Below are 14,514 nucleotides of genomic sequence, written 5' to 3'. Positions count from 1 at the left end.
GAATATTTGTTTACACAAAATCAGGTACATTCAGGAGTGCTTTGATGAAGCCTGGAAATTGCAGAAGTGCGTCTAATGACAACTTCTTACCCTCATACAAAATCCTGAGCTCATCTTCCCAAAATCTATAAAGTCAGGAACTGATGTGGTAGAGCACTAAGCAACCATAGATAAAACATTTTTTTCTATAGCCAATGATGTTAAAAATTTAGTTCAATTGGTTACTTGCAAGCTACATTTGTTGATTTGATCTTATCAACTATATGTGATCCAGCATAGAAGTTTGGTTTTGAGGCATTTTGGTTTTTCTTTTCTAAATTTAAGCAGAACAGAGAAAAATAATAGGGAAGAGAAGTGCTTTATGCATACTTAGTGGTTAGAAGTTCTAATTTGTAACAGAATAACTTAAAATACAAAAGGCAACCCATTGCCTACTTTGGAATAGCAATTATTTCTCTGCAGAGTTTCTGTAACTTGATTTGCTCAACTTAACTCAATTTGAATAGCGCAGCATCTGGATTAACACCACAGAAAACCCCATCCCAGCTCCACAAAACTTCAACCCATTCCATTGATGTGCCACTTTGATCATGGTTAGAGCTTAGCTTCAGCTAGAAATTTTGAGGTATGTAGGACTTACATCAGAGTAACAGTCCGCTTACATCTCAAATCATCAGAACAGTAAAACCAAGCTCTAAGTATTTTAAAGCATCCAAAATAATGCTGTTCTAAGACTTACTGGGACAAACTGGCACAACAGACATTCAAAAATCGGTGCCTGAAAGTAAAAAGAAAATTAAACAGGTTTTATTAGTTTTGCTCTCCACACTGAATGAAAAGAAAAACAAGTAATGAGCTCACATCACTGTGAATCTGTTTTTCTTAAATCCCCACAGTTGTAATGAGATGTATGATCAGTAATAGAAAATAAAGCACGTATCCTAAGAAAATATAGACTTCTGAAGTATTCCTTTATTTACTGAACTGTATTTACTACTTTTAGTAAACTAAATTAGTGTTTAGTATTTACTGCACACTGAACTGTGTGAAAACTTCCACCAGTCTTTAACTTCAGCTCCCTACATAGGTGAGAAACACCAAAAGCATCTTCCAGGGAGCAATTCAGCTTCCCACACTGGGACGTTTACAGTGGTTCAAGAAATCAAGCTCCATATGGATATGTACCAATCTCCAATGGAAAAATGTCCATGTGAATGCACTTACTTACAAGATTTTACTGAGTCTTTTAGATTTGGTAGAACGTTTACTAACAGCTAAGATTTTAGCGGGGGGGGGGGGACAGGTGGGAGAAGATACTATTTGTTAGACTGCATTTTCCTAGGTACCATAATTAAGTATTTCCAATCAAACTGTATTTACCATAAATGCACCACATCTCGTTGCCATGGTCTGCAGAATTAATTTGCAAAATTAAGGCTCTACAAGATGATGATTACTTTAATTTGATCTTTACTTTAAAAACAAATTTTACTGCAGGCTGGACTGGATGGGAAGGGGCAGTTTGGTAGATAACTTTTTTTTGTTTTGGTATTGCACCTCCTATTCCATCCAAAGCACCAGGTACGATTAGTTGAGCCATACAACTGGTTATTGCTACAGAAACCCACTGCAAAAATCTGAACTCTGACAATCAATGGATTCTTCTTCTCTGCAAGGGTCAGAAATTAATAAGGTCATTATTACAGGGGAAAATTCATTTACCTATTGAAATCACACTGGCAAGCTGGGCAGAACTGTAATTATAGGCCATAGTGCTTTTGTATTTGGTGCCTTCCTCCCAACTACTGAAGGTTAAGCCGAAACTTTTAAAATAGTATGTTACATAGTAAACATGGGGGTCTCCAAATCAACACTTCCAAGTATGTTTATCCCAGACAACACAAAAAATTAACACTAACTTTCATCAGTACCACATACCTTGTTCAGATCGTCTCTGCTTGAGCTGCAACCAGCACTGCCTGCCTCTGGGGAGTCCAATTTTGTTCATACACAGCAGCTATGCTTTTGCTATTCTCTGCAGTTTGTTTCCAAACAAACCCTGTTTTGCTTTAGGCAATCCCTATTAGAGTATGACACCAAAATCTGGTTTAGGATTTTTCTATTCATGCAATGACTTACCTACAGAAAATTCTATAATCGAAATTCTTTAAGTTCCTGACCCTTCTTTCTCCTCTTCACAAACACTATGATGTTGCCAAGTAACCTTTTTTCTACACCTTAGCTTAATTTCTTCTCTTATTCACTAGTGCTTGCCTACTAAGTATTTGAAAGTGAGATACTAAAAGTTACTGTGTTCAGCCCATCAATTTCTCTTACTCAAAATAGTCCTTCAATAGAAACTTAATAAAAGTGGCGTTATTGCCAGTCCTAGAGGCTCAAGTTTTCTTTTCACCCACAGCTACAGTATGGCAAACAGTAACGCGAGATTTTTCTTTTTCACTACATCATGAGAGGATTGGCCTCTGAACTTGTGAGATCAGCTACCGCAGCAGGCCAGGCACTACCCTTTCACAGCTTTTGGCAACACACTGCTCGCTAGCAGGCTTCTACCTGGGCTGTGAACATCATCCCTTCTTCTGGTGGTCTGCTCACCTCACGACCCAACATCTGGGGATTATAGACTGGCATTTCTAAAAGCTCTGCGATAGTTATGCATCTGACCCTCACTGCAATTCAACAGGAGATAAAATAATTATTTCAGCCCTGCCCATCACCAGACTCTGCTGAATCAGAGCACATACCTAAGAAATTCAATGTGTTCTTTACCATTTGCTCCAAACACAGTGCATCTAGCTAACGTTGACACTCTCCATCACCACCTATTTTTTCAGTCTTCTTGAGCTGGCAGACTGAAACACTTTACAGGTTATTTGATCACTGCATTTGGAAAAGCATGCTCAATGGAAAGATGCAGTAAACGTTATTCCAGAATAATTTGAATGTTTATACGTTAGGATTAATACAGCAATCAGGAAATGGAAAACAATCTAACAAAACAGCCAAGTATCAAAACGAATAAGGATTTTCTTGCCTTAACTTAGTAAATTATTTTGGACATCTAACTTCCTTTACAGACAGCTATTAATAGGTACTTATCTACCCTAAGATATCTTGCACCTTAGAAACTCAGGCACTTAGGCATTTTTTCAAGTTTATGTAAGACCCAGAATGAAATCCGGTAAGGCAGTTGAGCAATGACTGCTTTCTAAGATCATGACAGTAATGTAAGATCTGTCATATTTAAAGCATTTATGACAAGGGTTTAGAAATCAGAAGGGACAATGTAATCTTCACACACTTCTATAAGGACCCTGTTTATCAGATAATTACTTGGCTTTACTAAACTGCCCTTACCACCAGTTGTTCTCACTCAGAGTAGGAGTCCCTCAGGTACAAACCTCAAATTTACAGGTCCTCACACGTTGCTGCAGCTGAATCAAACGACAACATAAACCAGGCTCTGATTTGGCTTGCTCAGCTATCACTAATCAGTATCTTCCTCCAAAACCACTGTTACCATGGCACTTCCAAGACAGTGGGGCCGTGTAAGTAAGCAATCCGAGCACTGCCCCTTGCCCTGCCGGCTGTGCACACGGCAGCCCATGCATGGTGCTGGCTGGGCTGCTGGCACCCGGTGCGGCTCCCAGGGACTGCACAGACTTGGAGTTGTATGCTGTCATCCACTGCACAGCAAATTTTGTCATGGCTTTACGGTTTAAAAGCTGAGATTAAATAATTAAACAACCACCAGCAACACAGAAGTTATCAAAGGGATTTTGAGAGCGAGGTAGGAGGGCTGAATCCAGAAACTCACAGAGGAGGAAAACATTGGGAATTTCACATGCACAGAGGCAAAGGACTTGATTTAGGATGTCACGCTATGGAACAGACACATTAGCTGTGTATTTCAGCCCAAGCTTATGCTAGTTACTCATAATGATGTCTTCTAAATCAGCAGTGTTAGAAAAGTACCTCTGAGACAGAAAGGGCAGTGCAGCCCTCCAAGAGACATAGCTGCAGGCAGAATTACACTGAGATCCTGTTTTCAAAGAAAAAGCAGAAAAGACACAAGCACCATTTTCCTGAAAGAAATAGAAGGTTTGATTCCAAAGGATAATTCTGCATGGGTGACTTTGAAAGCTAAAAATACAGGGCTCTGGCTGGGTTAGCCAGTCCCTGGGAACACCTGTGCTTAGAGAGGTGAACCCACAGCCTTTTCACTTCCCTGCTCTCTTGGGGTTTGAGATATGCAGACCCCAAATGCCCCCCTATAGAACAATTCCCAAGAAACCAATTCATCCATGAAAACTAAATAGAAATCTTAAACATTAAGCCAGGAAGAATTTCCAGTTCCTAAAGTGGAATAAATCACTGATGAATGCAGCACCTATGCTGGGAATCATCCCACCCCAAACCCTACAACTCAAACCGGCACTATTACTGCTTACAGTCCACTACTTTTTAAGCTATTTCTGTCAGCTTTGCTACAGGTGAACAAGTCAGTGCTCACTGCAGAAGACCATGTAGTTTTACTCTTTCCCAGATGGATGAACAGTCCCATGACATACAGGCCCATGTCCTTCCCAGACTTCATCACATTGTATGCTGTCTTTTAATCTCTTTAATAATTTCTCCATTGCGTTCTATCTGTGACTGAATTTGTGGGTTTGTTTTTTACGACATCTAAATTAGCATTCATTATAGATCCATTTAAGCACAGACTTCAAGTCTGTGTACCACATAAAATCTGTACGTGTTGTTGCACTTATTCTACTGTTTTGGGAGTCACTTGGAGACATGCTATCTAGTAACTATTCTATATTAAAAACATACCTAATATTACTAGCTTTTAAAAAAACACCTACTCATTACTTGCTATGAATAGTCAGTTTTATTTGTTTACGGTTTAGCTTCCTCTTGCAAAACCTTCCTCCTCTTCCTGCTACTCCTATTTTCAAAATTTGTAAACAAGTACTTTTTCAAAGAGCCAGTTAGCTTGGTATATTTATTTTAGCATTAAAATACAAACATTTTCTGCAAAGACACTTTAAAAAGCTTGTTTCTAAGTGCTGTTAGTTCCCCCTCCTCAGCTAAGGCAACAAAAGATAATTTTGTTGAAACTGGAAAACAAAAGCAAGGTATTTTCTACATCTTCATCTTTTTCTCTCTTTGAACTCATACTCTACACATGCTCCCTCTGGCGCGGGAAGTTCAGAAGAGAATAACGGGAATTTCGGTGAAAACTCCTTGCTACGGTACTTAAAGTATTTGTTACTGTAGCCAATGGATCTATAATGAATGCTAATTTGGTTGTCGTCCAGAACTCCAGCATCAAATGTGGAGCAGACACAGTGCCCCTGTTCTTCATTAGAACTTACTCAAAATCTTTTGAGCTGCTTCACTCTCCCAAAGCTACAAGAGAGAAAGCTTTCTGTGCCTGTGTTGCTCTGCAACTGCATCCCCCACGGCTGCTCTGGATGCAGTTCCCCAAATTTGCAAGGCATTTTGGAAGATCCAGGCATTTTCTTTTTTCCTCTACTGAAGCACTCTTATTTCTTACAGTTATCACTGTGACAGCACCCATCCTGTAACACCCAACATTTCAACTCCCTGGTGTGCCCCAGCTGCAGGATGCTGGCAGCCAGAGCCACAGCAGCGACGGCACACATGGGGACAGCCTTCCCACGCATGCTGCCCATCTGCGACACCCCATGGCCGGCCAGGCAGAGCAAGAGCATCCCCTCACCCACCACAATGAAACACCAGTGAAAGGACCATCGCTGGGCACACACCAGAGCTAACAGCGCACAGTCAAGACCAAGGCTCTTGGATGACAAAAATCCAGAAAAATGCAAATTACACTAAGGGAGGCTGTAAGACTGTTGGGATGGTGACTGAGACCTTGGGTTTCTTCCAAGGACTCGCCAGGCCCCAGGGGTTTTATCCAGTGCTCTCTCTCCTTTGCCGCAGGCTCAGCCACCCATGCTCAGATCGACACAGCCCCAGCATGCACGGCTGTGCCTCCCCAGCTGCTCCGACCAGCTGGCTTTGCTCCCTGAACTGGCTCAGCTCACTAAGTCCAACAGGCCCTGGCATCTCTGAGTCATGTCACCATGGTTGCCCTTGAACACAGTGTAGATGCTGGTTTCCTAAGCACAGCTGTAGATCCCAATCCTGAATGAGACTCTACAGGAAGATGGCCCAGTGATAGGAACTTATAAAAAGGAAAACAAAGTACGTGCCTGGAAAAGGGAGAGGAGGTGAAGGAGAATAACGCACACGGCTGTCAATAACCATTTTCGTTTTTCTTGCTTAAGAAATCCTAGTACCCATGAGTAAAGCCAGACACCACAGGTTACCATGGCTTTCCTCAGCCAACAGGATAGCAAACAAACTGGAGAAAAAGCCAGGTGGAGTGGTGGGACTGGAAAGAAACCCAGCAGGGCAAACGCTCCGGTAACAGCACGCCACAGATGGTTGCTTCAGCCCAAGGCCTGCCGCCAGGGAGGAAAGGCAAAAGCCAGCGCACCAGGTAAGAAAACGACTGCAAGTCAGCAATCTCCACAGGGCCACCTCAGCACCTCTGCCTCCCCTCCCAGGAGCTCCTTTCCCACACCCGCCCCCTATGAGAGAGCCCACCGGTGGCCCCTCCAGGGCTAATGCAGGCAACGTGAAGGCTCGGTGCATCTCTCTCGCTCCTGGCTGTCGCGCAGGAGATGTACCTCCAGAGCCACTGCGCTAACACCCCTATGTAAGGAGCTGTGGGCCTGAAAATTCACACTAGTCAGTCAAGAATTATCGTCACTTCGTAACTTGAACTTAAAAATTCCAAACAAAACAGGCCTTTTATAAATATTTTTGAAGCTGTAGTGACTATTTTATAAAATTATTTGGCAAATAAGATTAACTTCTCGGTATTTACAACTGATCTCCTGATTTTGAAAGGGAAACTAAAAATCTTTGATGAAGGGGACAGGCAGGTTATCTGATTGCATTGTACCCTCCAACGAAAGGTGGACTGTCTGCAAATTCTGACAGCATAAATTCAGCGCATCATAGAGATATCCAGACATCTCCAGCCAGAAAAATATATACATGCACGTACACAGAACTGATTTTGTGATACAACACATGCTGAATGACACAAAGCCAAATACTCATTTCTTCTCAGTAAATGCAATGAATGTCAAAATATAGCATTGCTTTAGTTGGCCACTGTCAGCCATTAATTCTTTAAATCATACATATTAGTGCTTTTGTTGACTTGACTCCATCTTCCAGTATGGTCAAACACCAAGAAAATATCTGTTTTGTTCTCTGACTAAAAAGAAAGGGATTCAAATACCTTTCAACACTCTCACTGATAGATCTTATTTATACAAGCACATGTATCTAAGAACAGACTACCCCAAATTAGCTAGAAAGCCACACCTCTTCTGGAAAACTCCATGTACATGTGTCACCCATCAAAACCTTAGAAAGAGTTCTGGAAACTGTAAAACAGAGGTCTGATATTTATTTCAGAAATTGCATTAATTGTGTCTCGGTGCAATGTGGAAAAAAAAAATAAATTACATTTACAAATCCACAGGAGGATTCAATGCACCACTCAGCAGCTTACTGCTAACGTTTTCAACAATTATAGCTGCAGGGAAATGATGGATCTTTTTATTACAGGTTTTGGAGCTGTTTTACTTCCAGTGAGATTTATGAGATTAAACAGAAAAGACCTATATTATCCACTGTCATCATTTGGGCAAACTTAAGAAACCCCTCCTTTATAAGGAATTTTTAATAATACATCTTCTCAGCCCGATATAAACCTCAACTCATTAAGAATCCAAACTCTGTTAATCCCAGATGCTGGTCAGTAATAAAACCACAGAGGTAAAATCCAGATTTTCTATGGTGTTCTTTGGGGGCAAATAGTCACCCGGTCTTTTTTCTGAAGTACCTAACCTCCTTTGACATTAATGGGAATTCAGAAACTGAATTGCTTGAGCGCTTTTGAAAATCCTATTAATCATCCCTTTGCAGATGAAATTTCTTTTTAGTCCATGAAATACCTTCTAAAATTTGGGTACAAGTGGCTTTCCGAAGGTTAGAGAAGCAAAACAGAACTGAAAACAGTATCAACACCAGTATCAGCATCACTCTAAGGTCCAGGCAAAAGTTTCTCCTTTAAATAAAACAGTAAACTGCCATTTTTATGCTGGTATGGTTTCAATTAGAAGTAATTAAGAAGCACTTTTCCCATACTCTGTTGTTGATGGGGGACTGCTATAAATCATGCCTTCCCCCCACCCCGAAAGAACTCATTTGCTGATAAAACTGCACCTACTAGGAAGGTACATCAATAAGCTCTCTACACCGAAGGCACGTTTTTATTTCCCTACTATAAACTCTACAAACACCGACTCATTAAATACATATAATCCGGCATCCCAAACCCCAAAGAGAAGAGAATTTAGATCCAATTTTAACTTAAGGACAATGAGATTTGAAAAATTCACGTTTTTGTATCTCAGCAAGAGTGAGGCTAAACTAATGTGTGGTATCCCTCCAATTATTTCAATTGCAGGAGTCATAAAATGGCGTGGACTTATTTCTAGGGTAGAAACCACAGAGAAGGTTTTAGCCCTTGCTTCAATAGTAAAACAGTTTTTCAAATTGTAATGCAAAAAAAACCCCCAAACAAAACCCCACCCAAAACCAAATAGAAGCAGATCTCCAGGATAATTTCATTATTTTTGTTCTAACTTGACACATGAAAAATACCATCTTTCTCAGAAATTAGGACGATTTTGGTCAGAGGGACAGATGTAAAAAAATAATGAGAGGACTTACAAGGTTCTGTCAAAACAAGAAGTGCGTAAGAGAAATTACTGCAGCATATACTCCATTTCTTACGCCCATTTGTATTAAGAATGAAATCTGGAGTGTCCTAAAATGTACAGAATTCATAAGCATAACTCAATACTTTCTCTGGGAGATGATAAATTCAACAATAGACAATAACTCTTATGTAATAAGGCAACTAGACAACCGGACTTGAAGGCATACAAAATTCTGAGAAGAACTGATTATCTTGCAGAATTTGCTATGAAATCTAAAATCTATCTTCATGTTTCAGAAACAAATACTTAGTGTTTAGACCCCCACAGGATTGAGCCTAGAGTGTTTGCCGAGAAACGCCTGAGGTTGGCTCTCTCCCCCCCCTGCCCCCCCAATATATATTTGTTTAAAGTATACTAACTACTTGAAATTTCACTGACTTGCAGCTCAGGAAATACAAGTGTTCTTCTTTAATCCACAAGTTAACTATACAGTGCAAGTAAGAAACTCCGCACTTAGCCTTCTCAATCATTTTACTTTCTGACCTGAAGGTATCACTCTCTCCAGTGATGAGATGCGATTCAATCTCTGTGCAAGCAAAGTGTTAGCGCTCTCCTAAACACAGTGCGAAGCCATGAGTCTCTCTGCTGCTCTGCCTTACGATTTGACTTCCACAGGGGTGATGGAACCGAGTCCAAAAAACCTGTTTAAATGAAGGACAATTCATGCTGGGCAAATGCCACCAGTTCCCATTTTTAAGTTACTAAGGGCACAGAGTGCCATCAACATGCCTATGAAATTGTCACTGATGTTAGTATGAAATTGGTGAGCAGAGCAGAACATATAACTTAAATAAAAAGAAATTTCCTAGTATTCATGCAGCATCAGATACTATTTTAAGGAAGTAAATTGGCAGACACTGTATGTTATCTACAAAATCCATTTGCAGAGCTGAACCAGTACAATAATCTGTCTCCATTAGGGTGTATATTCTCTACTGCATCTACGCTCTAACAAACTTTTTGAAGATATTAGTAATAAAATGCTTCCCATCAAAATCCGGGCATCTAACGCTATTTTCCTGCCAAATAGAACTCTTCATAACAGCTATGCTGTCTTAAAAGGCCTTTTGCCACTCAGTCTCATGTATATGAATTATTTCAGCCCTTGTCAAAGGTTTCAGCCTCTAGCTCCTCTTAAGGTTTAAGAAGCTTTCTGCAGGGAAGATGGTAAAATACAGACAGCAATTTAGCCCTCCTTCTAAAGTTAAGTCCTTGTTTTCAATAGGAATAGAGAGAGGATATTATTAACTACCTTCTACCAACACCAAAATACAGGTTCCTACTCAGCATCGAGATTACTGAAAAGCTCGGTACATTAAAACGGTTGACTGAAATTATGTAAACTTTCATGTTATATAGTCACGCAGCTGGCCTAATATTTCTGTACTCCCAGTAGTTCCATTGCCACAAATTTTGACACCAGTCATCTTAAGCTCAACTTGCATTCTAGATTTAGACTGGTGAGAAATCAGAATCAGTCTCAGGATGTATAGGAAAATATGTATTTACTTCATGTAATTTTCTTTGAGATAGAGGAAAAAAAAAAAATACCAGAACCAAGTTCTGCTCTTAGATATGCTCTCAACCCTTCACAGTAATTTTGCTGGAGACACGGAAACATAAAATACAACTTTGGGCATCTACTGGGGAGAATTTTGCACTTTTGTCTTTCTATCCTTTATCTTTCTAGTGCAATTGTCTTCATTACAGCTAACATCATCTCCCTGACATACATGTCTAACATGAAACCAGTCGCAGATAGAACTGGATTCAATCAACAAAATGCTGCAATTCCTTGGTGACTGAATGGGAGAGGGCTGTAGCGTGCTGTACCGTAGATACTGAAAGCAGGTTCTTTTATTTGTAAAAGATTGTGCCAAATACATTCCCAGCTAAAGAGATTATACCAGATAGCTTTCTCCCTCTTTTCTCTCTCTCCAGTATTAAACAACTTATGACAATGAAACCACAGGTCAAATAGTATACATTCCACAATATTTCATGATACAAACATTAGTCTGAGGGAGAAAAAGCTTGGTAGATAAAGCTATAGCGGGGGGAGAAATAAAATCTCATGTCTGCCCTAGCAGAACACTGCACGGATGTAGCTTCAGCTGGAGATCCTCCTTAGAAATGCACAATTCATTCTGACTTACTTTCTTCCCCCCTTTATTTTCATTTTCAAATCTCGCTCATTATTTGGTGTTCTCATACACTTTCTCCTAAGCAATGAGTACTTACAAGCTTGAGGCTGCTGAACTCAGCAACCAATGCCTTCTTATAGAAAATAAATTTAAAAAAATCCTACGGATAAAAAAAAACAGCACTTAATACTTTTGTTGCACCATCACTATAACTTGTCTATGGCATTTATTTGACACGCATCACGTTTAGACAATATTATGAGAAGCACTGCTGCATATATGATCAGGAGGTTTTATCAATAATGTAGTTAATAGGCAGAAGGTTTGTGGGCAACCACAGTGTTAGAGGTTATCTAAGAACATTTTTGTTTTGCTTATACTTCTATCATAAAAATTAATGACTTAAAAGTCCTCAGTGGGAGCAGCTGAGACATTCATATTTATCAGGATTGTTACTGACTTCTGCAGTTAGCAATTATTCTTACTGTGTTAAACCATTTATTTCCAAATATGTATCCCAAAAAAATCAAATAAATCCAAAAATGAATTATAGTCAAGATAGAAATCTACCTCAGGGATACTTTTAGAAAACTCAATTTAAAAATGCATTTACTTTTGCTTCTATGCCAGTAACAAAGGCAGGGGAAAAGAGGCAACAACAGAATCATTTTGATTTCAATATTATCTACAAGTCAATTCCAAAGCCAAATAAGCTGAAACCCCTCAATATGCAGTTTCTGTATGTGAACAGTAGTAAGATATTATCACGTATGACTCGGAGGTTGTGGCTAATTGTACAAACCTACTTAGTAATCACTTAATATGCAACAGAACACAAGACCTTGAAAGCTTTGAAAACTAGCTGCTTTCCAAATCCATACATTGCACGCTACCAAAATTTTTGTTCACGTGGCAGATGCAGAAGTGCACTGCAGAAAGTAATTTCTATGCCAAATACAAAAAGCAAATGTTTTGTAGCTTTGAAATTTAGAGGAAGAATATCACCCTGAAAAGCTCCAGGAAGGAGGGAAACAAGCCGCACCACATAACATTTTATGATACAAAATGAGACGTGGGCAATGTAATTTCACTTACGTGATTCAGTTACAAGCGATGCAAATGCAATCTCGCTGATTACACTTCAAAACAAAAGAGGGAATTTCATTACTTCAACCAATGCATTAGACATGTAAAAATTATGAAACATCCTATCTGCAGCAGAACAAATCAAAACCATCATTTCACATTTAGATGGGAATAACCAAAGTGGGTGAAATTCATCCTATTGTGGTGGATGCCAGTAAGGCATAAACTGAATAAGGTAACATTTAAACTCACATAGTCAGTGGCACATTAAGGTCTCATGCACAGAGATGAATTCCACCAAACTTGTTATTAATAAGCTAAAGACAGAGAAATCATACCTCAGATCCCCCAAACCATGAGTTAAAAAAAAAAAAACAACCCAACCAACAAAACAAAACAAAACAACCAACCCCACACCTTTTCTTATGCAAAAGAATCTTTTTCGTTGTTTTTATTTATCTTTTGGTTTCTTCAGGCTTGAGAATATGAGGACATTACTCTGAAGTAAGACAGGCTGTGTGAATTAGAAGTACCATAGCTTTTCCTAGATGACTCCCCAGGGAGCCTATTTATTAGGCACAGTCCCGTTTTCTGATTTAGCTTAAGCACTTTTCCTAGAGCCTATAAGTGTCCACACCAAGAGGAATTTCAGAGTACCAGCTACAGAACAGCCTTTTCTGTAGGAACTATCTGAATCAGTTGCCCTATATGGATACGCATTTAGTCTTGGTTTTCATCTTCATACCCCTCTTAGTATTTAAAAGGAAACTTAAATGTTTTTAATATGTATTCTGATAATAAACACTTAAGGAAAGCTTCAGCTACTTGAAAATTCACAGTAAAACTGATAAACTGGCAAAACCAAAATACATAAATATATGGAATATCAGGGTGCACTCATCATCAGCCATACCAACTTGGGTGGGTTGATGTTTCGGGGTTGTTTGGTTTTTTAAAAAAATCAAAACCATTTTTGCTTTGACTAAGAATATGTGTAAAATTGCACCCACCTACCCATCCACAGTAATTTTTCTCAGCGTGCAAATGAAATGCCAGTTCTTTTCCCCGTTGTTATGGAGCAGGAAGATACCTTCCAGGGACAGACTATGACAGAATTCCACAACAGCTCTGCAAGGCTATGGGGAATTGCAAATTAAAAAAAAATAGGTTTCTATGAGTTTTCAGCAAAAAATCATTACTAAACATTCTGTAAAAGATAGTAACTAAAACTTCCCAGCATCTTTGACAGGCTTGTAACTAGTAGGGTATTTTCTAAGTAAGGAAACAGGCTAATTCAGTAAATTGCTCAAGGAGACGCTCCCCTCCCCCCCCCCAACTGTTAAAACCTGGGAACAGCTGTCTTAACTATTTCTTCCTTTACATCTGGATCCATTTGATTTTTAGTTTTCTTTACATTTCTGCATTCTGGCATTGCCACTGAAATTTCCAGTTGGGACAGCACGAAGGGCTTGTGCTCGTGCTTACTGAAGTCAATAATGTCAGAGTTCACAGTGACTGTAATGGTACATAAATGTGAGCTAAGTGAAGTATTTTGTTCACACCAATACTTTAACAGTCATCTATATTAAACAAAATTAGCAATTAAGAGTCTTAGTTCTTTGACTAAAGTGACTAATTTCCTGCAACCTTTCTCCTCCTTCCTCCCTCCAAACTTTTTTGGCAATCAAGAAAAGACTTACAGGCTGTTTCATAACAAATACTGCTCTTAAGGGCAAAACTGGCAAGATACTTCAATCTGTTCCAGAAATCCCTTCTGCAATTCATTATTCCATCTAGTACTACTCTACTGGTTTACTTTGGCCTATAAAATCCCGAGCTCCTTCATCTTCTGCAGACTGAAGACTTGAGACTAACTATACCCCTAAAGGGCAAAACTGGCTCCTTCTAGAATTAAGAGGCTCTGGTCAATCTGCCTTCTGGAAAATCAACTGCTCTAAACTTTTCCTCAAGAATGGCTTTGTCTGCCGGCTGCTGTAGAAACCAAATGGTAACACGCTCAGAGGCTTTCCAGTAGCAACTACTTTTGCATAAGAAACCATCTCTAGCACTTGCTAGAAAAAATTCCATTGGTATTACCTATAGTAACAAGGATCATGTCTCTTTCTCTCCTTGTCAAGTGGCATGCTACTTTTTTTTTAATAATGATCATCTTTAACTGATGAAGAGAATACCATGCAGTTCCAAAGAGCTATGCTCATCTCGCCCACACAAATGACATTTTCTTGTCTGAAGTATCACAATCTCCCCAAGGACCATTTCTCACTGAAGTAATACCTTGCTGTTACTACGATTTGATACCTGTACACCCTTTACAGTGTGTCACCAAGATAGCAGCAAATACAACT

General features: G+C 39.4%; 1 protein-coding gene across 2 annotated transcripts in view; it reads right to left on the bottom strand.

Moving 5' to 3' along the window:
• The window catches only part of MPPED2 (metallophosphoesterase domain containing 2), a 102,525-nt gene that overhangs the window by 69,517 nt on the left and 18,494 nt on the right, over positions 1–14,514 (bottom strand). Inside the window, exon 2 of one of the 2 annotated variants that reach the window (XM_009334511.1) lies at positions 740–778. The exons of the other annotated variant lie outside the window; for it this stretch is intronic. Coding sequence (XP_009332786.1) covers positions 740–778 — 39 coding nt within the window. The remainder of the gene's footprint in view (positions 1–739; positions 779–14,514) is intronic. 2 annotated transcript variants of the gene reach the window in all.

Source organism: Pygoscelis adeliae, unplaced genomic scaffold, assembly GCF_000699105.1.
Source record: "Pygoscelis adeliae isolate BGI_AS28 unplaced genomic scaffold, ASM69910v1 Scaffold171, whole genome shotgun sequence".
NCBI classification, from domain to species: Eukaryota; Metazoa; Chordata; class Aves; order Sphenisciformes; family Spheniscidae; genus Pygoscelis; species Pygoscelis adeliae.
The sequence above is the reverse complement of the archived record's forward strand: the minus strand, read 5'-3'. Positions and strand labels throughout refer to the sequence as shown.